Source organism: Aythya ferina, assembly GCF_964211825.1.
Source record: "Aythya ferina genome assembly, chromosome: 6".
NCBI lineage: Eukaryota > Metazoa > Chordata > Aves > Anseriformes > Anatidae > Aythya > Aythya ferina.
Genome location: NC_140303.1, coordinates 7609020 through 7635068, shown reverse-complemented (window position 1 = coordinate 7635068; position 26049 = coordinate 7609020). Strand labels below are relative to the sequence as shown.

The 26049-nt window shown below is 38.2% G+C and overlaps 1 protein-coding gene across 1 annotated transcript in view; it reads left to right on the top strand.

Moving 5' to 3' along the window:
• FAM171B (family with sequence similarity 171 member B) overlaps positions 1–25596 on the top strand; it is a 33326-nt gene extending 7730 nt beyond the window's left edge. Inside the window, exons 2-8 of the mRNA XM_084523314.1 lie at positions 10830–11063; positions 11762–11854; positions 12243–12401; positions 14188–14355; positions 16917–17033; positions 17849–17972; positions 18281–25596. Coding sequence (XP_084379440.1) covers positions 10830–11063; positions 11762–11854; positions 12243–12401; positions 14188–14355; positions 16917–17033; positions 17849–17972; positions 18281–19616 — 2231 coding nt within the window. The 3' untranslated portion in view covers positions 19617–25596. The remainder of the gene's footprint in view (positions 1–10829; positions 11064–11761; positions 11855–12242; positions 12402–14187; positions 14356–16916; positions 17034–17848; positions 17973–18280) is intronic.
• The last annotated feature ends 453 nt before the right edge of the window (positions 25597–26049 follow it).

Here is a 26049-nt window from a genome sequence, read left to right as displayed (position 1 = left end):
GCTAATGACACAAATAATACCCTGTGATAAATATCACTGGAGCTTATTCCCTTGTTTGTGAGAGCAGGGAAGAAAAATTACAGTCTCGCTAGGCTGAAGGAGAGAATTTCTTTGGATTATGAACTACTGGCATGCAGAAAATTGTGTAATTAGGTGGACTGAAACAGAGACCCAGCAAAGCCCTTGTGAAGTGCCACGCGGTTTTTGTGCGGTATTGGGCAGAAGATGGTCGTGTCTGTTTGCCTCTTCTCGCTTGTCCAGTTCCTTTTTATAAGCACGGTGTGGGAAATCTAGCCCTGTACAATTCTGTCTCTATTTTCCCCCTCCCCAATATTTCGTGTAACAGAAAGACTGAAGTGGATTCTTATTCCCCTGGTCCAGCTGAAGCTTTGTCAGCCTTTCAAAAGCCGGCACGATATCACAGGTGCTGGATCAGTCTGAGTGTTTTGGGGGAGAAAACAATGTTTAATCCCCGGTTTTTAGTCTCTGTGTCAATAAAAATCTTTCTGTCATCTTAGGAAGGTTTCCATGGTGCCGAGTTTTTTTCTGATTACTCCCTACTGGAATTTGGCCGCGTGCTGTGATGGGAGAACTTGTTTGACTCTTGGTGTTCGTGTCGCAGCTTTGGGCAGATAACTGCATGTGCATCTCTAACAGCTGTTGCTAATCAGCAATCTTCAAGTTGACTTAGTGGGGTCTGCAGTCATTTTTCTAAAAGTTAGTATCATATTCATTGGTTTTTATAATTCACTTTATGAAACTCAGCTTTATTATAAACTTGTATACGAAGGACTGGCTTGTTGGCTGCTCTTGTTTGGTTGCTGCAGTACGGAGCTCCTAACCAGTGCCTTAATGAATTCCTCTCCCACATGTGCAGGACTAGAGCCACTTAGGAAATGTTCATCTGCCAACTCCACATTTTGTCCATATATGTCTTTACACACGGGGCTCCTACCAAGGATGTTTTCCTGAAGAAAAAGATAAACAGAGCTTAAATATCTTGTATAACAGAGGTAAAATATCTTATCCTCAAGCAGTACTATGAGATTTTGCAGCTATTGGGGAAGCAAAGTTTTTTCAGCAACAAATAGTGACTAGTATGTTACTGAATCATGTCATTGAATGCATCAGCAGTTTTCCTTGGTAACTGGTGACTAAGATGCTTTGATGTTTGAATTATTAGCTTGTAGATGATGTCATTCCACTATGGGTATAGGCATATCTCTTAAGGTTAAAACCTTTAGGGCATTAAATGACGTGTCTGAAGAGGGCACTGCTTTTTTTTTTTTTTTTTTTTCCTCTGAGTTTTTTTTTTCCATTTTCTGCCAAATGAATGGTATGCTTGAACTTGCAGAGATTTTTTACCAGGTAATTCTCACTAACAGCCGCTGAAAATTACACCGGTTGGATCTGGTCCCTGACCCATCCGGTTAAAATCTGATGTTTCGTGCTAGGATTGCTGGAATATTCTTCCTCTGTCCAAGTGCGTAGATCAGGAGGTAGGACTGACAAACCCTTAGAAATTCTTGATGAGACATGATGTCATTTCATGAAGGAGATGATGCTGAATAATTTTCTGTTCTTACATAACAAAGGGCTGGTTACAAATTTCATGAGTGGGGAATGCACAGAGTTCTCATGTTGCATGGTAGGCACTTGCTGATTTTTATTTTTTACTGTGTATAATGTAGTCTGGGTATTCAAGTTAGCATATTTAAAGTGGGTTATTATGTAGATTTTGATGTTTCCCTTCTGTATCTTCTTCCCAATGTTGTGTAACGAAGTGTTCATTTTCGATACCAATTTTTTTCACTCCCTCAGCTGGTGCAAGGCAGAATGGCATGGGCAGCCTTTACAGATGAAAGAACAGCATTACAGGTTCACTATTAGCAACCAAGTAAACTGCGAGGAAAAATCTTAGAGCAGCCTCTGAAGTACATGTGCAAGGGTGTGCTGATGTGAATGCTTGGGGAATTACTAGCAGCATTTGCTTGTTCATTTAAATCTCCTCCACTCACAAATTTATCTTTTAAATAAAGTAGGCTTTATTTAATTTAGATACTGTAACATTAATCATTTAATTCAGTTATTTAAGATTGCAGAATTAGTTGTGTATAATAAAGAAAGGAATCCTAACGAAGTGGAGCCCTGCAGACCCCAGCATTTCCTTGTCTTGCCCATCTCTGTTGCTCCAGGAAGGTGAGCCCCCAGCAGGGAGAACGGGGCTGGGTGGCTGGCTGATGCAACGGCACAGCAGCACATCAAAGTGCAAAGCTGCTATGGTAACTGTAATTGTCACAGCATCATTAGCACGTGTCACTTTGGAGCTTTATGGAAATTATTGTTCTTTATGGCAATGTGCTGATATGGCAAAACGTATGAACAAATGCCACATGAAAATTCTGGCTCTGCGTATCCTGTGAGTTTAAATGTGCCGTCTTGGCTGGTGAAACATTCGGATTCTTATGTGGAAGTTGAGTGAAGAAGGCATCTGCTGGGGGAGAGGGAAATAAAATTCAGCTACTAACCAAATGAGTACCTTACAGCAGTGCATGATACGCATGTAAAACAACTGCTTTTTTATTGACTTCTGTGTACAGCACAGCATTTAATGAATACAGGGGAAAAAAATCACATTTAAATTTTGTGGCTGCTTTTATGTCTGAATTTCCAAGCTCTTGCTCATGTAGCCCATAAAAATATATCAAGCAAAATGCTCGTTTTTCTTCCATTTAATGTATATCTTAATGGGTGTGCTTGAAAGTGTTTGGGGATATATTCCCACTGGAGAAATGAGTGAGTTGTTAGCAGCTTTATGGATTAGCCTGATGACATTCTTGCCTAGTTTTCATAAGCATGATCATTCTGGGAAGGTGGTTATTGATTATGCAGTAGTAATCAAAAAAGATGCAGCCTGTAATGATCTGTTTTATTTTCTAGTTTTTCCAGGGCCTTGGTTTCGTCAATAATTGGTTCTTGTCAACAACCATGGAATGAATATTATGCTTACGTGTTTGGTCTGAGAGGCTGGTTGGAAGGTTAGCCAGTTAAAGTAGTATTACTCAGCTGCCGTGAGGTTTTCCTTTTTCTCATGATTAAAAAAGTCCATATATTCAATAGATCTTGAAAATGATTCTGTGACTTCACTAATTTATATACACAACAGAACAGATTTCTAACACTAATGCTGTCCAGACCATGATTTTGAAATAGTTAACCTTCTGAAACACAGCTGCACAGTATTATGGTAAAATTTATTTGGGTATTATTTCTAAGATTTTACTATTATGCCTTACTTTTTTGTTTACAAATTGCAGACAGCTTCTTTGCAGTGTCTGCTCGTGGATGCTTAAATCAATAAAATACTGGATTTCATCAAGTAAGAAACATTACATGTGTCATTGACTATTATATAAACCATTGCACTATATATAAAAACCCCAATAAAATTACTACAAGCACTAAAAGCTTGCATGTTAGAAGTAAGTTTTTTTTTTTTTTTTTTTTTTTAAATATGAACTCCCAGTTGTGCTGCAATCTGTACCTGTACGTGTTCAACACAAGTAGATGTCTGGGACGCTATGTAATGTCCATTTTGATAAATCACTAGGAATTTCTAAACCGAGTTCTCTGAGGAATTAGCTCACACTAGGCAAGTATATTCTCTATCAAAACATGATAGCTCAAGTTTGCCAGCGTTGAATGCTGATCTGATTTAGTCCTGATTAAATTTACATTTTATTTTAAGTTACTTCTGAATTTGGAGGAACCGATTCCAAAAGCTGTAGGGAAATCAGCATTGATTTGCGCTGACCTAATGACTGTTAGGCTTTTAGGAAATGAGTGGCGAAGTACTAATGAGGCATGAATTTGAACTGGTATTTGAGGACAACATTTCCCTTTGGAAAGCTATGGTATTTTTTTTACCCTCCTGCTTTAAAAAACCAAACACACGCACAAAGTACATTCCTACCTCCAAACAGCAGCTAAGCCTCCTTTCACTTAGTTTGCCCAGAACTCATGTTTATGCATACACATGCACATCCTAAATATAAAACAGGACTGTGTTGGTGTGAAAGGAAAATAAATAATTATCCAATTTCTAAGTGAAACAAAATTGTTGGTGTAAAAGTAACTCAAATTCTTTGAGTTACTTTTTTTTATAAAAGCATTGATGAAATTCAGTGCTAATTCTCCTGTGAAGATATGGTGCGAAGTCTATAAATACATCTGCTGGAAAGAAGAAGGAACAACTGAGGAAAACAGCCTGTTCCTTAAGCGGTGTGATTGTTGCTTTTAATTCTTTGTTAGTAAAATGCCCTTTAGAAGAGCAGTGGGCCTTGTTCTTACCTGTAAGGTATTTAATATTTTTTTCACTATTTCGATATTTGGTCAGTTTTTCCATGCCGTCTGACAGCTTTATTGTAACATGAAACTGTTTTTTGGGTCAGTTTTGAACTAGACTAGTTATTCTTTGACCTACTGATTTATTTGTGCCTTGAAGTCTGCTGTGGGTCGCGGGCTGATTTGCCCTGGATGATGCAATGTAGTTTTTCAGTTTGCGAGATTTGTAGTCTCCATTTGAAGTCCTAGCAGTCCTGATCCAATGCGTCTGACTTTATGCAATATGTTTGTCAATTTTTTTTTAAAGCTGATGAAATGGGCAAAAACTCATTTTAAGAGAAGTAACGATATATATATTATTTTTTTTATCATCATTGCTCTCACGGACTAAAATATTATGGGGATTCATCCCAGAGATCGTCCCAGGATGGGATGAAGGAGGCTGAGCCAAGGTCCTCGGAGAAAAGGGTGGTATGGAAGGCAGGGAGAAATAGGGACAGTGAATGGTTGATGAGGGTTAGGTGTTTTGTTTGCGATTGCAGTTGGATTTACAGCTCTCCTACACTGCCAGCTTGTACAGCTCTTAAAAGCAAACCTGTCTAGTAGTTTTAGGAGGTGCAACCTGGGCTTCATGTGGACCTGACAAGTCAGGGTAGCGAGTCAAATGTTTTCTGAAGCATTTTTGGCTTGTTCTAGTAAGGTGGAAAGAAGTGCCGTGTAAATGCTGTAGTGTGCACTGAGCTAATGCACGTGTGGACATGAATGAACTCACAGGAAATAACTTCCATTTGTTCTTACTGCTTTGCAGATGCTTAAGGTCTCGGGCACTGGGGTCTGCATGTGCCTATCACAGCGTGTCTTGCAGAAGTCAGGGGATTTCTCTGTATCTGAAATAAAAGCATTATTTAAAGGACATGAACAAGAATGTTTGAAAACCCCTTAGTCGGCACATTTTTCTTCTTGACTAGCAAAAGCTCACCCAAGTAGTCTAAGGGTTTCAAATCCCCACTTGAGTAAGTCTATTAATTTTTTTTTTTTAGTTTCTCTCTGTCTCTCTTAAATACGCGGTGTTTGCTGAAAGCATCTAGATTTGACTAGAATGGGTTAAACCATCTGCTGTAAAAATGAATGTAAATGCCTTTCTTTGTGTAAAAGGCACTGCTGTTCCCCTCAGGATCTGGCCTGGCTCCTTCATAATTGGGATTTTGTTGATGGCTTCTGTGGAAATTGGTTGACCAGAAATAGGGCAATGTGAATACTGTGGTGTCCTACTTTCCCAGCCCCCGTTTTGCTGCTTTGTCCTTGGAAATCAGTCATGTTTTCTGCACCACTGCATACGTTTTTTTTTTTTTTTTTTTTTTTTTGGCCAAAAGATGCTCTTCTCAATATACATCTTCCTTTTCAGGGAGTATGGAACCATACAGTGTAGGTTTTGTGGTGCTACCTGCATGGCATTGGCTGCTCGTGTTCAAGCAGAGCAGATGTTGATTAGTTCAGGGCACCACTTTTCTTAATAATTTATTTTTACTGAGGTCTCCGCATCGCCTGGAAGCGGTGTCCATGTGTCCCTGCAGTGTAACGCTGTAGAGCAGCACGGGTGCATGGCAGTGAAATGCCAGTAGCTGCTTTTGCCAAAGCCTCTCTCGAGGAGCGGCCCGCGCTTGCTTTACAATTCGAGGAATTGTGCAGCTGTTTTGCTTAAGGATCACATGAAACATCTGTGTGGGTTTGTAATGAGCTTGAAGGCTGTAACAGGCCTCTACTTCCTATAGCTGTGCCACTGTAGTTTGCCACTGTCATTATTGTGCTTTTAAGGAGACTTTAAGTAGTATCAGTTGTCTTTGGGGCAGAAAGGATGTTTTTATGTAACCTTTTTACTAAAGCCAGAGGTGAATGTTGACTGTGGACATTATTTCACTGAGTCTTTTCGGTGGTGTTGCAAGGGATAGCCAAGGCTGATGTTCTTAGGACATGTGATAGCAATTTTACAGATCAGTGCACCTCTCATATCCCTAATTACCTGAAGCCAAAAAGTATGGGGGGATGCAAATAGAAGAGGGAAAAAAACGACTATTGAGGAAGTCAAGGCCAAGCAAATTGCACATCACACACTTTACGTCTCTGGTTAGCTGAGAGCATGAGGCTGTAGGTAGTTTCTGTAACACACATTTAAGCATATGCCTTTTGGGGACTTGTTGGTGTTAGTTTAAACATTCTCTAGGCAAAGAAGAGAAGTCTCCTCCTAAGAAAGGACCTAATGAATAATTTACCTGCCATTGCTGTTCCCTACAACCCATAAGATAACTGCTTCAGTGGAGGATAGCTGCTCCAGGAGGGCAATGGCCTCCCGTGAGGTTAGGAAGCTCTCTCCCTGTAGGAAATCGGTGGTAAATAGGAAAAGGCAATTTGTCTGGGTCTCAAAATGTGTAGGGGTGGAGGAGCGGCTGTGTCCCGTCTCTGGCTGTGGTCTGCACTGACTCCGTGCCCAAGGCAGCAGGGCTGGGGCTGCACTGGGGTGGCTGAGCCCCACGGATAAATCCAGTGACCAGGTAACATCTGCAGGTAAGGAGTTAACAACATGGTACATCAGGAATATCATTAAATCATTAAGACAGATTTTCTTTTTTTTTTTTTGCACTGCTTTATTTTGTACCCAGCTTTCAGTTCCAAGCAGCTCCTCGGCTCCGTGCTGTGATACGGTTTCGGAATTAGGACAGAGATGGGAAGCCAAACTCCAGGCACTGGATGATGTTGCTGGAAGTGAGGTGTTACTTTATTGGCTGGGGCATTTCAGAAACATGTTCGGTGGGGTAGAAGGCATTGTTTCCTTTTAGATAAGTAACAGCTACGTTTGTGTGAACACTTATCAGCAAACGTTTAAATGTCTTGTAAGCTGGCACCTCCTGTGCTCTTGCCAAGAAACAAATCTCTATTCCTTGGAGGCAGCACAAACCAAATTAGCTCAGGCTGAGCTCTTTTTTCTAACTGCAGGGGTTCTGTCAAATCGCTTTAATACAGAGATATAGCTGACCCACTTGTGTGTGGCAAGTGGTAGTGACCAGAAAACAGCAGGAGTTTTGGTAATTATTTAATTTATGAGCTTTGGTTTTGTGAAACAGTTAAGCAGCAGTTCCTTTTTTGGTCTGCAATACTTGGTTCAGTATGTTCTATCAGATTAAAAATATATAATGGGGACTGTGGTAGGATTTATTTGAGACTCAGAAGTATCCTCAAGGCTGTGTACATGAAGATCTTTATGGAGGGGAGGAACCAATGCCAAACCAGAATTTTCTTTGGAACTGAGATCATCAGTGTTAAAATAGCATCATTAGTAACTCGGTGGCATTAAATGTGCCTGATAAATTTGCACGCTAAATGCAAGGCATTTGAGGGAGCTGACTGGAGAAGGGAGTTGGTCAAGGGGTGTCAGGTTGGGAAAGGTGGACCTCAGTCACGGTGTCACATCACCAGTGCACGCAGCCTGAGCCCTTGGGACCAGAGGGGCGCTTGGCTTTGTGCTAGGCTGCTAGAGCTGGCCTGCTGGAGGGTGCCATCAGAACAACCTGGAAAGGTGGCTGAGGGAGGAGGAAGACTTGTGGGTACCAATAGATTCTGCATTCCTTTTTTTTTTTTTTTTTTTAAACCACAAGCTTCTAGAAAAATGGGTTTTCATTTTGAGTGCACCAAAGGAGGTGAGGAAAAAGAAATGTTCTTTCATGAAACCATTTTTGCATGTGCTAATGGCTGCAGAAAGAATGTAGGGATTCCCCCGCAGCTTAGTTTTCATTGATTTTTTTTTTCTTTTTTTAGGGGGGGGGTATTAGCAGAAAATGGAAAAATAAGCATTGAGCGAAATGATTAAAAGACAGTGCCAGAATTTTGAGTGTGTTCTAGGCTTTCTGTTTTGTGGCTTAGTTCAGCTGTTAATTCTAGGATCTTTATTTCCTGACTTGAATCCAGCTGTTAAAAATACCAGTTTATTCCAGGCAAACAAAATCCATTCCTACTGGTATGAGGATGAATTATATGCTACTGATTTTTCTTTTTAAGCACCATGTAGCAAAAGGCTTCTGGCAGCAAGATGAGGACATTGTACGCAGCCTATTTTCCCTACTTAGTGGCCTTTTCAGCAGTCATTAACAAGGGCAAATGAACTGTCTTCTAAGCCTCAGAGACCCTTGAAATCTTGCTAGTATATCTGTAAATAGCCTTTGGCTTGAAAAATCTGTTGAGTAATCATCATTTGCTTACATGATGATGTTTCTAATAATTAGATGATTTAAAAATCAATTATCAACAACAGATTAAGAACAATTTTCTTTCTGAAACACTGCATGAGAAAAGCAAGACTAAAAAAGATTTAGAAAAATTATAATTTTTGTTTAATTTTGTCAAATATGCTTGAATACATTAGTTTTCTTTCTTTGCAAGCAGCTATTAACTTGCACAGGAAGATGTAGTTTATCGTGCTGCAGAGGATCAGGCTGGCCAAGCTGTTCGAGTTCTGCTACGTGTGATAAATAGTAATAAACTGAGGCCAAGGTAGCTTCTGTGTGCAGGTAATTTTGTTTGAATATATGGCATGCTCCATGCATGCAATAGATATAAGCAAATACTCATTTCAAAGAGGCCTCACTTGGATGTCTTCTGTACATGCATCCTGTTTTGATAGAGTACAGCCAGCTTTTCAAGGTCTTCTGATGTAAATCAAAGTCAGTGGTAGTAATTTTTGATGTGGTGTCAATCCTGGTGACAGGGAAGGCAACGTAGTGAAACTGAACTGTGTTTTTAGACAGAAAAATTTCAAGCAAACATAGCTTGGCATTTGACCTAAATAGAAATGCATATTCATAATTAATGCTCATGAAAATATTTGTGTAGTAGCAGCGCAGTGGTACTGAACAGTAGGAAGCCCGTAATCAAAATATTGGGAAATTGATGATATTTTGTGGCATAGCCTATTTTAATAGGGGTCTGTAAATACTTTGATTTATGCTAAGAACTTTATTTCATCCTGGAAGTGCAGTAGAATTGTTTCTTAGTTTGGTTTGCTTTAATGCACCTGCTGGGTGGGAAAAGCTTCCCTAATGGTTTAGTTCCTATCTAGGTGGGAGAGAAATTGACTGTAGTTCAGTGTATCTAAAGAACATCATCCAAGTGGACTAATATTTTCAGCATACTGCTCTCTTGCTGTAATTATCATCTCTGTAAGACACCAAGTACCCTAAAGGAATGTCAGACCGACTAATTAGCAAGAGAGAAGTGCTGTCTAGGAGCTGCAGTACAGAAAGGCAAAAGCAAGACGAGAAGGGTAAATCCAGTGGGAGATGGATTAAAACACGGTTGTAGTGTATGAATGCATTTGGTTATTGTATGATCATTTTACATGTGTAAAAAGAAATATGTTATTCCACAGTCTGTAAATTTCAGGTTCTGTGTGTTTTGTTTTGTTTTGTTTTGTTTTTTCAAATTAGGTGTACATCCCTAAAGGTGAGACCCGAGCTGCGGTTTACACTTAGGTAACAAGCCCAGCTGTAGTGTCAGAGTGAGGTAACAGGGCGTGTTGAAGGCATGTTCAATCTCATATTGTCACATCTACATTTTTCAAATTTTAAATCAGAATGGGAAGAATTACTTCTTGATTTAGGGAGGTTTTACTTATTTTATTGTTATTAAATGGTCAAGTAATGTATTTCCTAACTTGAGTATGCTCTAGCATCTTTATGCTTTATCTCGAGGTTTTTTGCTTCCTTCTCTGTGGTAAGGTCATATGAGTACAACTCCCTTTGGCCAGAATTTATCCTACAGTGAGACAGATTGACCATATGTTGCATGAACAGCTAAGGCATGAACTCAAGGATTTGTTTAAAAAACTAAGTTTTCACAGAATCACCTAGGTTGGAAGAGACCTCCAAGATCACCCAGTCCAACCTCTGCCCTAACACTAACCAGTCCTCCACTAAACCATATCCCTAAGCTCTACATCTAAACGTCTTTTAAAGACTTCCAGGGATGGTGACTCCACCACTTCCCTGGGCAGCCTGTTCCAATGTCTAACAACCCTTTCGGTAAAGAAGTTCTTCCTAACATCCCACCTAAACCTCCCCTGGTGCAACTTTAGCCCGTTCCCCCCAAAAAGAAGCACTCACTTGACCCCTGAGAATCGGCAAGAGCTGTTTATTGCCAGGACACCTTGCAGGCAAGCCTGCGGGATGTCCATGGCATTTGGTGGCTCCAAACTATTTTCACCACACTTCCACAAAGAAAAGCTTAACTTAATTATTCAAGCATAAAGCAACCAACAGTCTAACGTTTGCAGCATTAGAATGCATCAGCTAGGTCTTTAGTGTTTCCCGGTTTTGTTAGGTTTTATTACCAGATCGTGACAAAGTTTGAAAACCAGTAATTTCGGTGATTTGCAATAAGTAATGGAATGAGAACTTAGTTACAATATGTCATGACCTTCCTTTTCCTTTTTTTACTAGGATCTGTGTTTATGCTAAAGGTTCAAGTAAATGACATCATCAGTCACCAGTACCTGGGACAAGCAGTTGTGGAAGTGTTTGTTAACTACACAAAGACAAATTCTACTCTTACTGGAAACAACGGAGCAGTATTAATAAAAGTTCCCTACAAATTAGGATTAAGCTTAACTATCGTATCATACAAGGATGGCTACATGTTAACACCTTTGCCTTGGAAGACTGGGAGGATGCCAAGTACGTAAGCCTCTTATAGTCCTATTATTAAACTGTGTCTATTGGTAATTAAATTTCTTTCTCTTAGCAGTCTGTGTGCTTAGTGTCAACTGAAAATGACTGAAGCCAGTCAAGGGAGGTGATGCCTGTCAATACAGATGTAAGGGTGAATGACCTGATAGGTTTGTCAATAATTCATACTATTGTAAAACTGAAAATAGCCCTTGCTAACTCTGAGTAGGTTATATTGCAATTTTGCAGGCATATACTGAGCAATTGTTTACTTAAACTCAACAAAGGGCTGATGATATATTTTTGTTTCTGACAAAAATCATCTTTTCTCCATTGATTCCTGGAGTGTTAATGCTTTGAGTCCTTACATCTTCTTTTAAGCAGCATTTCCTCACAAGTTTTTCTTTTTTAAAGTCTCTTAAAAAAGGTTAAGAAAATAACAACAACAACAACAAAAAGAGGTGGTCTCTTAATAACGCTAGCCACTTGTATACCATAGAAAATGCACAACATTAGCAAACATACAGCACATGCCATCTGGTCTAACCAACAAAATTTCTGCTCTGGACAACAGAAGTCATTTATTTATCCAGTCTTCATGTACTCTTTTTTTTTAACCGCTCTATTCCCTATTCTTTCAGAATCAGAGAGCTTATGGGATTTTTCTTTCAGTTGCACAGTGTAACAGATATTATCACTTTCCACAGTATACTCGTCTGTGACACTTTCATTACTCCCACAAAGTCAAGCAAATATATGGCTGTTTGAAGATACTGTTCTAATTACTGGAAAATTGTCTGGTAAGTTAATTGTATATGGACCAAAAAATGTCTACCTTGTGTGATAACAATCTGTTAAAAACACAAAACAAAATCAGCATCTTCATATTCTCTGTAAAGGATTATTTGTCAACATTTGTTGATCTTCTATGGAAATAGAAGCCACATAGGCAGAAACTACTTGAGCACTATTTTCCACAAGAAGAGGTAGATATTGCCTATCTACGCAAGGTCAAAATTTCAGTTACTTGTTTAACTGTATGTTTGTGACAGATGCTGGACTACAAATACACAACCTTGGAGAAAGTGGGTGAAAATAGATTGCTGTGCTGATTGGATTTCTAGGCAGTAATAAAAACAGTAGTTGTGTTTTTTGCCATTGTTAAGACAAAATATTACTCTCTTGCAGATGCCAAATCTCAACCAAGTGTTCAGTTTCAAAAATCTTTAATAAAACTTCCAACAAATCACCATGTTACAAATGTTACAGCTTATCTGACAGTGCCAGAGCAGTTTTTGAAAGTGGACAGTTTTCTCTATACAACAGGAATACTTCTAAATAAATCAGGTATAGTAAATATGTTATTTAAATTCTTAAATACATTTTTTTTAATATATTGCATCTGAGAAGTCATTTCACCCTTTAACTTGCTCCATGTAGTATGAGAGTATAATATGTGACTACACAGAAAGACTCCTTCATTCTGCTTTATATATATAAATATATATATATATATTTATATATATATGTATCCATAGTTCTACGTAGTGCTGAAGCACAGCTGTGGGGTTCTAATGCACAATAATTAGGCTTCTGTATTACTTTCATTTCAAGAAGTTTAGGATTTCATGAGACTGCATCACTAGTCTAATAAACACATTAAAATACAGTTATGGCCAGTGTGTGAATTCAGGGAACCTAAGTCAGTCAAACTGCAGCAGCTGACTTCAGCAATGCTTTTCTGCATTTTGACTAGAACTCTATGGCTTTGCTGTTGGAGCTTTACTCCTAGCATATAGATGGCATGGAAGCTATATTTTGGCTCATAGACAGTTGATCTGTGTAAACCTGTTTGAGACCAAGTAGTCTGTATGTATACAGAGCACAGCTGCAATGCTTTCTGTGATTCCTGTTTCACAGGAGAAGCAGTAAGTGATTTCATTAGTCATTGTAACTCTGCTGAGATGCAGTTGGATCTTGCAGCATTTGTCATTCTATTTGGTATTTCTTATTTACATGAATACAGTAATCTCTGGCAGATTGTACGGTATACAATTCCATGTCTCTTTTGTTCTTTTCTTTCTATTCCCAGTGGGCCTGAAGCCATGAGGCTCTTAATTTAATTGCAATGCATGAGGAAGCTACTAGTGGGTGTATTTCAACCAACTCTTCTGTAATTTTCATTGAATTATAATCATCACATATACTTGATATTGACTTGACTATTTTAAAACTGTTCTCATCTATATTTCACCTCTTAAAATTTAAAGCATAAGAGAATAAGCAGTGTTTCTCTTCATTGGTTTTTCTTTCAGTCTGTCTGGCGTGTGTTCTAAATTATTCATATGCTCCTAAAGGAATAGGCTTCCTTTTAGGGCAGGTGGAAGCTAATTGATATCTGATGCGCCGGGAGTTTTCTCACAAGCAGCTTCTAACAGCTTGCACAGATTTAATGGTATTCTAGTACTTACTGATTCAGTTTCTTTTTTTTTTCAATATCTTGTCATATTGTGGACTCTGAAATAATTGCAAATGCAAGGAAAACAAAGGAAAAAACTTAAAAGCTGCACTGTAAGCTTTGTATATGCAGTTGGCTTTGAGTGCTTTGACAAGCTTCAAGATTAACTATTCAGTTAACTCTCTAATTTGGCAGTTATAATTAATCCTTACAAGAAAGTTCATTAAGAGGACTGATTAAGAGGAGAAATGTAGCAGTTATGTGTTTGCAAAATATCTTCAGTTGGATTCAATGCTGCATATATTGCAATGATGAAAAAATTAGTCTTTCATCATATATTTTCATATTGACTAGCTACTTTGAAATCAAAGTACATGATAAACCTTTCTTTCTTCAACCCCAAGCCAAGTTTTGCCTAATCATCGGTTTTACAGTCAGTGCTGAATCTCTGTCAGAAGTACGTTCCTTTCTCAGATTTGGTAGAGAAATGAGTGTACAAGATATAAAATGCTAGAAATACTCATTTTGCTTGTCCAAGTTAGTGACAGAACTGTGTAGCTTGGTGCAGATGAGTGCTTGCCTCTCAGTATAGGGATAGTTTCTTAATTTTAAATATATTTTTTTAAAAGTACACTGTGAATAGAGAATTACAGACAAGATATTTCTCAAATTCAGGTTTCAAAAGCATCGAATTGACTCCTCTTGCTGCAATATGTGTAAATGTTCTTTTGGCTGGGAAAGAGCTGAAAGTAAATGGTCCTATTCAGATTACACTTCCTCTTCCTACAAATACTGTAAAATCAGGAGATGCTATACCTGCATGGACATTTGATATGAAAAGTGGTAAGTAGGCTATTTTTTTCTTTTTTTATAGTTCTGGGTGCATGCTATTTTGTTGTGAAGCATTGACTGCACCAGTGTATGGGTGGTGGTGGTAAGCTGTTGTGAATTCTGTTAGGGGGTCTGTGTTGCTTGTTTGATTGGCCAGCTTGAGTTGTTCAATGGGACATGCCCACTTCCATTAGTTCCAAAAGCCTTGGTAAAATGTATTAGCATTCCTGTTGAACAAATCCACAGTGTAACTGATGTTTGATTTCATGGAGACTAAGCATTCAAGGAACATAGATTTTGTAAGGTGTCAAACTTAAAGCCTGGAATTTCTGTGCCTTTTTAAAGGACAGCAAAACAGAACTGAATACACGAATGCTTTGTTTTCTAGGGTATAGTTCTCAAAATTAACATTTTTTCCAGTTTTTATGTCAACAAAAACAATTCACAAAGTGAAATGAAAGGGGGAGGTAAGAGTTATCAAAGGGTTATCAGAAAGTTCTTCAAGTATGCATGGGAGGCTGGGGATTAGATATTGTAAACCTCTTTTGTCATCCCTTCATGTCTAATTTTAGTCAAGAGTAATAAGCTGCGTACACTTATTTCACTTCAATGTCCTGTGTTAGGTGCGCGTTAGTGTACTCGTGTATGTACCTTGCACCTTATGCTTCCCATTGCACTTTCATCTTGAAATATGTGAGTGAAGAAGTAAGAGAGTCTTACTCCTTACCGAAGTAAAAAACTGTTAATAACTGGAAGTAGAGAAGGGGGTACCTACTCGAAAGAATTCTCGTTTACACATTTGAGAAATAAAATGATTATATTAATTAGGAACAACCAAAGAATACTGATCTGAAATGAGAACATGCTAATTAAAAATGACATATTGAGTAAGTTTTGGCATAAAGATGAAATCTGTCTAGACACTTAGAAGACTTCAGAAAGGGAAGTGGTGATTAAAGACAGCATTCTTTATCAAAGTAAGTCATAATCTGTGATGGTAAAATAGCATTAGGGGATTTAATTCCTTGTTCTTCTTGTTGCTGCAACTACCTTTTCCAGCTCCTGTGGTCATCTGTACCTATGCTGAGCTGTTTTAACTTACAAAACTAATAAAACTAGGTCAACAGTGCTATTAAAACAAACAGCTGATGAAGCATTGCATTTCAGCACCAGGGTAGATGAGAGATAAACCCGTGTAAGTTGCATATGTGGGTGTTCAGGAGCCTACTTGATGTGCCTGCTTGGTTATGTTGTCCTTGGGGGTAGAGCAAGAGTGTAATGTACTAACCCAAAAAGAAGAAAAAATAATAATAGTTGTCTTTTCACCTTTGGGGTTATTCTCTGGTAGAGGTTCTGTAAAGGTGAATTGTTTGTGATGAGCACTGACTAAAGTGTCATGTTCTTATGGAACCTCGCTGCTGCTTGGTGAGGAAAGAACAGGAAGGGCTGGGAGCAAGGAGAGAGATCTTTCAGGCAAAACTTCAGCTACCACTTTATTCTGCTTCCTCATGTCTCCTCTACAATGGGGTTTTGCAAACTGCATTCATTGTTCTGCATGTTTGTTTTTAAATACCTTTATTTTCCCTTTGGTCTGACGTACAAAATATGACTTGTTTCTCAGATAACTGAGTACTAGCAAGGTATTCCTTAATCAGAGCTCTGGTAACTGAGGGAGCTGAACACCTCCTCTCTCCAGCACACATTGGAGAGCACCCATGAGCAGCAGTAGGGCCCCATTTGAGCTGCATGGAGAGGTACCACCACACTGAATAATAGGTTCTGGCATGGAGCATCTTGCATGCAAGATGTCCTCAGCAAATGTTGAGATGTACTTTTGAACTCTGAAGTCCTTGGGTAATTTGTCATAAAGAATCAGTGCTTCCATGTCAGGTGGTGCATAAGAAATGTATTCAAATAATACACGGTTTAATTCTGTCTCTTCTACTGCATACATACTTTATTAACTATAGAAGCTGGCATACCATAAGACTTGTGTTTTGCATTGCCTCCCAGATGGTGTGGAATCTGTGGCCTAACAATAGACCTTTCTTGGTCTAATCAAACTGTTCTTGTCTTGGGGGAGGAAGGAGGAAAGGGAACATTCACGACAAGCATTGTTTATCCCATTGTAGCTTATTAGATTATGTTGCTTTCCCACTAAGTGGTATGAGCTAATGTTAAACTTCTGTTCATATGTTTAAATTACCTGCCTGTTCATTTTGGGGCTTGGCCTTAATACGTGCTTAAGCTCATATAGTAGGATTCTTTTTTCCCAAATCGTTTACAGGCATATCTATGCAAAGCATTTACTAATTTAAAAGATGTATTATGAAATTAATTGAAGTAATTGGTTTTGCTACTTTTGTTTCAAAGTCAGTGTTCACACAGGGATATTTTCATTGAAAATATCAAGAGAAAGTTTGCATGTTTAGCTAAAGCTGTCTAACACATGGTACGTAGGACAGAAGCTTAATTTTTCCTGTAAACTTCTATTTTTGATCATAGTTAGATTGCTGATGATTTTAGATCCAGAGGAATACTGCATGGCATGTGCAATATTTTGTCTTTTTCAGGTGCTTGGGTAAGCCGTGGTCTAGGAATGGTAAAGGAAACAAATGGTCAATTAGTATGGACATACACTGCTCAACAATTAGGGTATTGGATAGCAGCTCCACTGCCTGGAACAAGAGGTATTGCAACAACTGTAAAAGAAAGTACTGAGTAACCCCAGTACCAATGTATCATCAGGATGTCAGATTGTTTTGTTTAACAGTAGCAAGGGAAAATGACATAACATTTCAACAGTTGGATAACTTTTGCTTGTTTGAAGTCTGATAGCGAGCCTTCATGCATGTAAGTGTTTCCTAGAACTTTTAACACATCCTGGACTTCCCCAGAGCAGCATTAGTAGGTTGGTGTTTATAGTGTTACTGTCTCTTGGAAGAACCCTTCAAGGGAACTGTGAGTATGGCAACTTAAAAATCAGTGGGCTTATGTCCCTTACTGTTGAAGATCATGTATGACAAAGAAACGCAAGAAGGTTGGGCATAGGTAGAAAGTCCCAGTGGAACCTGTTTTATGTGGGCTTGTTGCACATCTGGATCTTGAGGATTCATACTGAGAGCTTCTTACAGGAGAAATGTGATGTCAAGATTAAAAAACACTAAAAAGCACTTTCTAACAGAAGTACTAAATGGAAAATGTAAATGATGTTTCTAAGTTGGTGTGGATACAAATGTCATTTGGCTGGCATTGAGTAGATGTCATGGTAAGTCCATAGTATTTGAAATGAATCTTAGAAGATCCATTATATTGTAACTACTGTTTATGTATTTTCTAGTCTGCTGGAATAGCAAGGTGAAGAGAAGAGATGAACATAGTGCTATAGGAACACAAAATGACTGGAGAAGTAGAATGTGACCTGTTAGTTTCAGCTCTGCCTATCAAGCAGAATTACTTGGTTTTGACGACTAATTCTTGTCTGGTTTTCTGTCTGAAAATCTAGAATCCATAATTAGTGCGGTTTCCAAGGACATAACAGCTTATCACACAGTGTTCCTTACAGCCATATTGGGAGGTACTGTTATCATTATCATTGGATTTTTTGCTGTTCTTCTTTGTTACTGCAGGTAAGCAAAAAGAGAGGCTTTAATAAGTTCAGTGTGAATGTAATTTTGTTGAAAGTTGATAAACAGTTTCTTGAGACTGGTTTTCTTAACATAACTTAAAAGAAGTTAGGAATGTTTTTTCAATTTGTTTGCTCTATACACTAAGGTTGAATATATATATAGCCTTTTTTTTTTTTTTTGGTGATTACAGAACTTCATTTTAAGTTTGTGACTAGTAACTTCTTAACCATCATCTAATGTTCAGCTATGGTAGTGAAGTTAGTATTTCCTAGCATGCTCTGCAGTCACTTTGCATTTCTTTTGCTTAGGGATAAATGTGGTCGGACACAAAAGAAAGAAAAAAATACAACGAAACTGGATGTTGTGAAAAAAGACCAGACAACATCAACAACTCACATAAATCACATCAATACAACCAAGGGATCTTTAAAGTTAGAGGATAAGTCTCAGTTATATCCACCGAAGATCTCTTCGTACAGTCCTCAGAGAAGGATATCCATAGACACAGAAGATGGAAAATCAAGAGACAACTTTAAAATCTACAACGAGGATGCTTCTTATCAGTCAGCCTGTCAAACTGGTCAGTCAGTGAATTCATCCCATTCATTGGAGCCTAACGCTGGAGTCAGACACTTACAGCAGCCAAAGCATAGCAACAGTGCTATTTCCCAGGCTCCCAGGGACATACAAGACCAAAACAGGTATCTTACACTGCAAGAGGAGATGTATGGGCTTTCCCATATCCCAGAACATCTAATGCATATTTACAATCAACCTATTGCTATTCTTCAAACTGCTGACCTTTTCCATTCCCCAGAACAATTGCATGCTGCTAAATCAGCAACTTTGCCAAGGAAAGGGCAGTTAGTATATAACCCCATGATGGAGCCCGTGAATCGAGACGGTTACATGCAGACATTACCGAAAATGCCAGTGCACTCTCATCCACAGCCTTCTGTCTGCAGAGATGAAAAAAGCACGTTAGATGGTGAACAAGGCTTACCTTCTCAAACGTCAAGCTGGGGCCGGTACACTAACAGCTTACTGGAATCCGTCTCTGTTCCTGGGACACTGAATGAAGCAGTTGTAATGACTCCGTTTTCATCTGAACTTCAAGGCATCTCAGAACAAACATTACTGGAGCTCTCTAAAGGAAAGCCATCTCCACACCCTCGAGCGTGGTTTGTGTCCCTGGACGGAAAGCCAATAGCTCAAGTGAGGCATTCCTTTATAGATCTGAAAAAGGGCAGAAAAACAGAGAGTAATGATACCAGTCTGGACTCTGGTGTGGACATGAATGAGCATCATCCTAGTAGGAAACTGGAGAGAGAAAAAACTTTCATTAAAAATATGCCACACTCAAAGATCCTTTACTTGGAAGATCTGGATCTGAGTAGCAGTGAAAGTGGGACCACTGTGTGCACCCCAGAGGACCAGGCTGTGAGGCACATTTTGGATGGCGGGAATGGGCCAGTCATGGAACATCACGATGAAGAAGGTCTAAGAAGAAAAACTGTGTCAGGAAGTCAGGAATCCAGTATCCCTTCACCTAAGAAAAGAGAGAGACCACCTATGACCAAAAGAGATAGCAAAACAAATATTTGGAAGAAAAGAGAGGAGAGGCCACTTATTCCTATAAATTAGAACACAACGTGCTTTGTGCTGTTGCTCTCCCTGCTGGTTGTTGACCTCTTGGCTGCTTGCGTAATTCTGCAGTGTTGGGTTTACAAGGGAAATGTTGTTTTCTAGTATCAAGAAAAGTTAATTTTTTTTAATGTACAGTTTGAGTTACTTTGACTGGGCAATTGATATTCAATATGAATTGATTACAGGGAAAGACAAATTAAAGTTCTCCAGTTCCTAATTTTGATGGCAGTATAGGGAAGGCCCACGTTTTAATTAGTCTGTCATTCTTGGATGCACCTCTCAGAATGCACAGCGAGAAATGTAGGCACAACTTTTGTTTTTTACTTGTTGCTAATGCATTGGCAGAGTGGTTAAAGCCGTTCCTCAGCCTTGTTCCTAATAAATGTGACCATCTGTACAGTATTTTCTATGTGAACTTTTCTAGGGATCTGTTGCTACTTTGTATGATGTTCAACGCTTCATCATGTAGTCCCGTGACACCAGCACAAGAGCTCTGTTGGATTTATCACCGGAGCTCTATAGCATCACTGCCCTTTCTCTGTGTCCATCCGTGTGCAAAATGTTACCATTCCAAACAGCAGTGCCAGCAGGGGGACATGTACAAGCTGTGTGGCCACTGCAGTTCATGGTCTCTGCTGTCTTAAGATGTTGCCCATCTGTTATAGTCCTTTTTGATACAAGCTGTGGATGTTGAAGATTGGCATCTGCTAGGAAGCGTCCACCTCAGCAGAACAGGACTGGTTCTGTTAGCATTTGAAGCTGCTGATCCTAGTGGCTTGTTTTGGCTTCATTTATCAGTTAAAATCTCTTCTTTCCTACTCTTGAACCAGTTTTGCTCCAAAACTGTCTTGAATTCCTGCAGGTGTATGTTAAGAGTTCGGCCCATAATGAAAAAGGAAGTAAGTTTGGACAAGTTATACCTTTGTAATAGTTCCTTTTAATGGGAAAGCTGTTGCTTTTTATTTTATGATTAAAAAAAAAAAAAAAAAAAAGAAGATGATAATTGGAGGCTTATGTGCCTACATTCTGCTAGTCTGAGCTACTTTTGTCCCAGGTTGTGCATCGTAGAGGGGCTAAGCAGGCTTTCAAAAGTTGGGGTTTTTATGAGCATGAGAAGCAGACTTCAAAATTTGGTCTGTAATGCAATATGAATACTACTTATGACTCATCTTAGAGTTAAACGTACCAAAAGTCATGAATGCATGAAATGTAACTATGATATGTATAGAGGAAGGAAAAGGCCATTGGAATATTCTTTATTTTTATGTTCATCTTTGTCAAAGTGATAGTTTCAGCTTTGGCTAACAGAAAAGCATACACAACACCTCAATGTGCTTTGTATGGTGTATAGGATGTCTTTCCATGGCTTTCAAGATGCTTCCCTGATGAAATAAGTTTCAGCATTTTGGCTTTGGCAGTTTGATTACAAATCATCCTAAAAAAGCTTTATAACGATATTTCCCTTAGTTTGTAGTCGTTTAGGTTCAATACTGAGACCCAAGCATACTATGCCTGTATGTGAATTGTGAGGTGAGGTGCACTGAGTTGTCTGTCTTGTAGTTCTGATTCCCCTGCCAGTTACCTGTTACTGTTGTTGAAGTACACCCTGATTTTTTTTCTGTGCCTGTGCTTCAGGATTTCTTTCTACAGGAAAAACAGGGAGTGAAAGGTGGTGGTACACATGAAGATCCATCCCAACCTTGCAGTCAGGATGTGGCAGCGTGATGCTCAGGGTCAGGAACTGTCCTGTGTGGCTGGGCTTCTGGGAGCATTGACTCAGGAAACTGTGCTGTGAGCTGTGTCTCTTTTGGGATTGTTGGTTGTCTGGTGTTGTTTTTAGAAGAATACGTAGGGTAACCAGAAAGGTAATAGCCGTACATTAGTCCAACTTTTTTCTGGTATCTGTGATTTTGTTTGGCCAGAAGACTTAGGTTTAATGGTGCCATTCATCTACTTTAGATGTTAAGATTGCTTGCCATATTAGCATGCCTTTTGTACTTTCTCTAGGTAACTGTAATTCACCTTTCTTATACCAAATAATTTTTTACAATTCATATTCTCCTGTATTCAGTTTCACTGGATTTGGTGTATGACTAACTTTCTAGCCCAAAGTGGTGATGTTCTCATCCTTTCCTTTGTTTACATACTTTTAATTATCCATTATATATCTTCAGATCTATATTTTCATATAGATGCACACTTGATTTGAAAGCTTTAGCTTTCAAGGTTCAGTAATACCTTCCTTAGAGCTGCATCAGTGCTGATGAGTTCCTTTTCAAAGAGATAGCATCGCACATTCTGTTGAAATCATTGTCAGGGATCTTCTGTTAATTTCAAGTTGTTGAAATTCAAATGAGATGTCTCTATATTTAACTTTGTTCAACTCTGGTAAATTAAATATATAGCAGATTTTTTGTTGTTCTTAATGCATTTTTTCATTGTAGATATGAAGACCACCTAATTCCTTAAACTTACCTAAAATCATCAAAAGATAAAGACAACAGTAAATGGCTTTATTCATGTGAGTTGAGAGGAATTAAATTTTGCACTCCAGCGTTCCTGTTCTGCATCAGAGTAGGTATCTGGGCACCAAAGAAAAAGGATTGGAAATGTTGAAAAGATCAACACGAGTATGTATGAGTACGAGATTTTAAAAGAACGGTACCAAAAGTTGTACTGATTTGGTGCAGGTTCTTGTCTGCTATGCCAGTGGGTCATGAGCGAAAAGTGGAGTTTGTTTTTAAACCATCAAGTCTAAATGAGCTTTTTGGTTGTCTAGATCTAGTCACAGTTTTAACTTGGACATACAGATAATGGGCATACAGAATGGCCTCTTCAGAGACCACGTGTAAGCGATGCACTTCAGCTTCTAGGCAGCAAAGCAAGTCAGAGGTGAACATGTTCTTGAAAGAGTTTCTTGCTGCTAGACTTTTTTGGTAGTAGGAAGCAAGACAAATTTCTTTCTGAAATAATGATCTGTATATTCTCATCTTCAATAGAGATGATTTAGCTGTATGTAAATACATGTCCTTAGAGGCTGTGGAGTAGCCATAGCACCCCCATGTAGGACACCTCCTATTAACATCTTCCTTGTGGGTTGCCATCTCTACTAGACTGTTGCCCTTCTCTTGCTAATGAGAGTATGAGTGTTTATTTTAGTAGAGTATTCAAATTTTTCTCTAGAGTGTACATGCTGCAGTTCTGATAAAACCATTTCTAAGCTGTTTTTAGCTGTTGCTTCTATCCATGCCATGCAAGCACCAGCTATCTTTCCTTGCTTTGTAGATTCCACGTACCGACTTTTATGTGTGTAACTTGCTAGCATTTATCACATAATGTTTTATGCTGCTGGTGACACTTTAGAAGGCTTTTCCAAAGTCTAGTTTTATATGCAAAATAAATATATAATTTGTTTTCTGTGTCAGAATATGGGAAGCTAGTCTGTAGAGATATTATTCCCATAGCTGTATATGGGAAGGTAAATGTGTGAGAATTGCTAATGCCCCTAAGCACACAGTGACAGGGAGTACTTCCTTGGCCCTATCATGAGCATTAAATCTTGGATTTTAAATGCTATATATTCTAAAATACTTAGAATTCTTCATATTTATATTCAGTATTTACAGAATATATTGTCTGAGTCTTCATGTTCCAGTTGTATGTTGGAATTTATGCACTAGAAACCTGTATTACCTCTTAGTGACTGGAATTCTTTTTTTCTCATCCTTTTTTTTAAAAAAAAAAAAAAAAAAAAGTTTGACTACACTGTGTTCCAAACAATTTTAGTTCCAGATACTGTACATAGATACGCACATAGGTGGAAAAGACAAAACATTATCATGATGTTGAGATTCTTCTTGCAGATGGGTATACCAGTTCCAGGTGTCACCTGTTTTCAATGAGGTGGTTAATGGAGTTAGCAAAGACCTGCTTCTGCAGATTAATTTATGTTGCACAAATCTGTACTTCGATGTATAATAATGCAGGTGATCAGATGAAATAATATATATGTGCGTCAGACTGGATATGTTCCCTAGAATAACTGATAGTAATTTTCATATTGTTATCAAATGTCAGGTATTAAAAAAAAAAAAAAGTTTTGGGGGGAATGCTTAAAAATTCCGTTAGTTTAACAGGAAAAATCTTCATACTACTGCCAGAAAATGGCAGTTTTATAAGTTTGATATCTTAAAAACCTGAAAGCACAACTGATTTGATGATTAGAAACACTATTTATCAATGCAGAGCTAGAGGTGATGCACAAAAATCATCCAGTATGCAGGAATGAAAATGTTTAGTGGTATGCTTTGTTTTTGAGCAGTAGTTTGTACCAAAGAGGATGAAATGATTGGACAGCATTTGAAACTCTTGTTATTAGTTAAAATGCAAAACAGGTTAACAACATTACTCATAACAGTGTATGAATTAAAACGCAGTAAACTACATCCGTTGCCTATTACTGCATACGAAACATTGCATATTAGGAAAATCTGAAGGTAAGTTAGGCTGCTGAAGTGCCTTTGTCTTTCATCAGACTTATTTTATCAGTGGAACACCTGACTATTGGAAAAGCACAGGTAATTTTTTTTCTGTTAGCCAAAAAAAAAAACAACCATGAAAACCAACTAATTCATACTTGCAATTCTGTAGCTTTTATAGTATTTTCAAAGGCAGATAATAGTGTTTTTATGTTGGAATACTGACTCCTGCATGATGATGATGATTGTACACCCTGTCTCTTTTGTATTTTATGTTTGAAAAGAAATTAAAGAAGTATATCTTTAGCAATCTGATTAGTAGTATCTTTTAAAAATCCACATATGGGATCCAATTCAACTTCGTATGTCAAGAGTAAGCATCTTGAAGTTACTGGATTTACAGGTATGAGACTGGAATTTTAACTCCAGAAATGAAATTAATATATGTTTATATGTACAAATTATTATTATAATAAAAATCCTTTTTTAGCTGCTAACCATTGTTGCCAGTAGAAGCAGAAACTATACGGACTTATGTATTTAATTTTTGTTTTCTAGAACCAATTTGTATCTCATTTTGGGGCGTAACTTGTATTGTGTACATAACCCAAGCTTCTCTTTGTTTAAGATTTGTTGGAATCATACATATGCAAAACACAATGGTAGGCCTACAGAGTTAAAAAATGAGCCTTCTTTTATAGACTTCTCACTAAATTGTGCCACACTTCTAATTGTGAGCCGGTACATTTCTGATAAAGAATTCATATGAAAGGTTGGTTAAGAGATTTTTAATTTGAGCTTTGTTTTAATTTAAAAGCAGTCTTTTTGTGTTATGCTTATTTAAAAGAAAAAAAAATGACTTCACGTTATTTTAAGACTGGTGGGTGAAAGCTGTATTTATAATTTCTAGCATTAGCACTCAGCTTAAAAGTGATTTTACCAAATGTAACTTTTTTTTGTCAGTTTATTTCTATAATTTCTTCAATCTACAATTTACAATTTCTTTGATCTACATTTCTATATTTGCGCCTCCCCAAAAGTGCAGTGGTACTTTTTTTCTTCCATTTAACTGATTCAGTTCCTTTGAGGCACTTGTTGCACTTCAGTCCAATACCGTTTTTACATCATCTTGCTACTGTGTAAAAACTTTTTCGTGCACACTAGAGCATGGAGATCATAAACCATTACTGAGGTGCTGAAACGTAGGTGAGCTGATGACACCGGCTGTGGTCACCACCTTGCATGTTGGAGCCTTACAATCAACAGAAACTTCATTACTGTGGCAGTCTTTTTCAGAAACGCTCAAGAGCAGGTATAGTTCATTTAAAACACTCTTGATATTCAGCATCCAGGTTTTAAGTATTTCTACCTTTTTATATTTTGTCAGAGGTGTATTTTCATCTCTGTTACGGTATCAGTGTGTCTGTTGCTAAAAATGTAACTAAGATTTGTAAAATGTCATAGTTTATGCAATATAATAAAATAGATTTAAAAAGTCATCAGTCCCTTAACTTTCATTTCACAGAATCACAGAATTGAAGGGGTTGGAAGGGACCTCAAAAGATCATAGGGCCCAACCCCTCTGCCAGAGCAGGTTCCTTAGAGCAGGCTGCCCAAATAGGCGTCCAGATGGGCCTTGAATATCTCCAGAGAAGGAGACTCCACAGCCTCCCTGGGCAGCCTGTCCCAGTGCTCCATCACCCTCACTGTTAAGAAGCGCTTTCGCATGTTGGTGCGGAACTTCCTGTGCTCTATCTTGTGACCATTACTCCTTGTCCTGTCCCTGCAAACCACTGATTTGAATGTCTTTGAAATAATACATTGTGTAGGAATGTATTTGTCTCGTGTAACACTTCTTTTCTAAATAACACTAAAAGACTGTATTTCGCATCGCCATAATTCCAATGATAAAAGACTGTTATTGTCCTTAGAAGTTTACCAATTCTAATTCA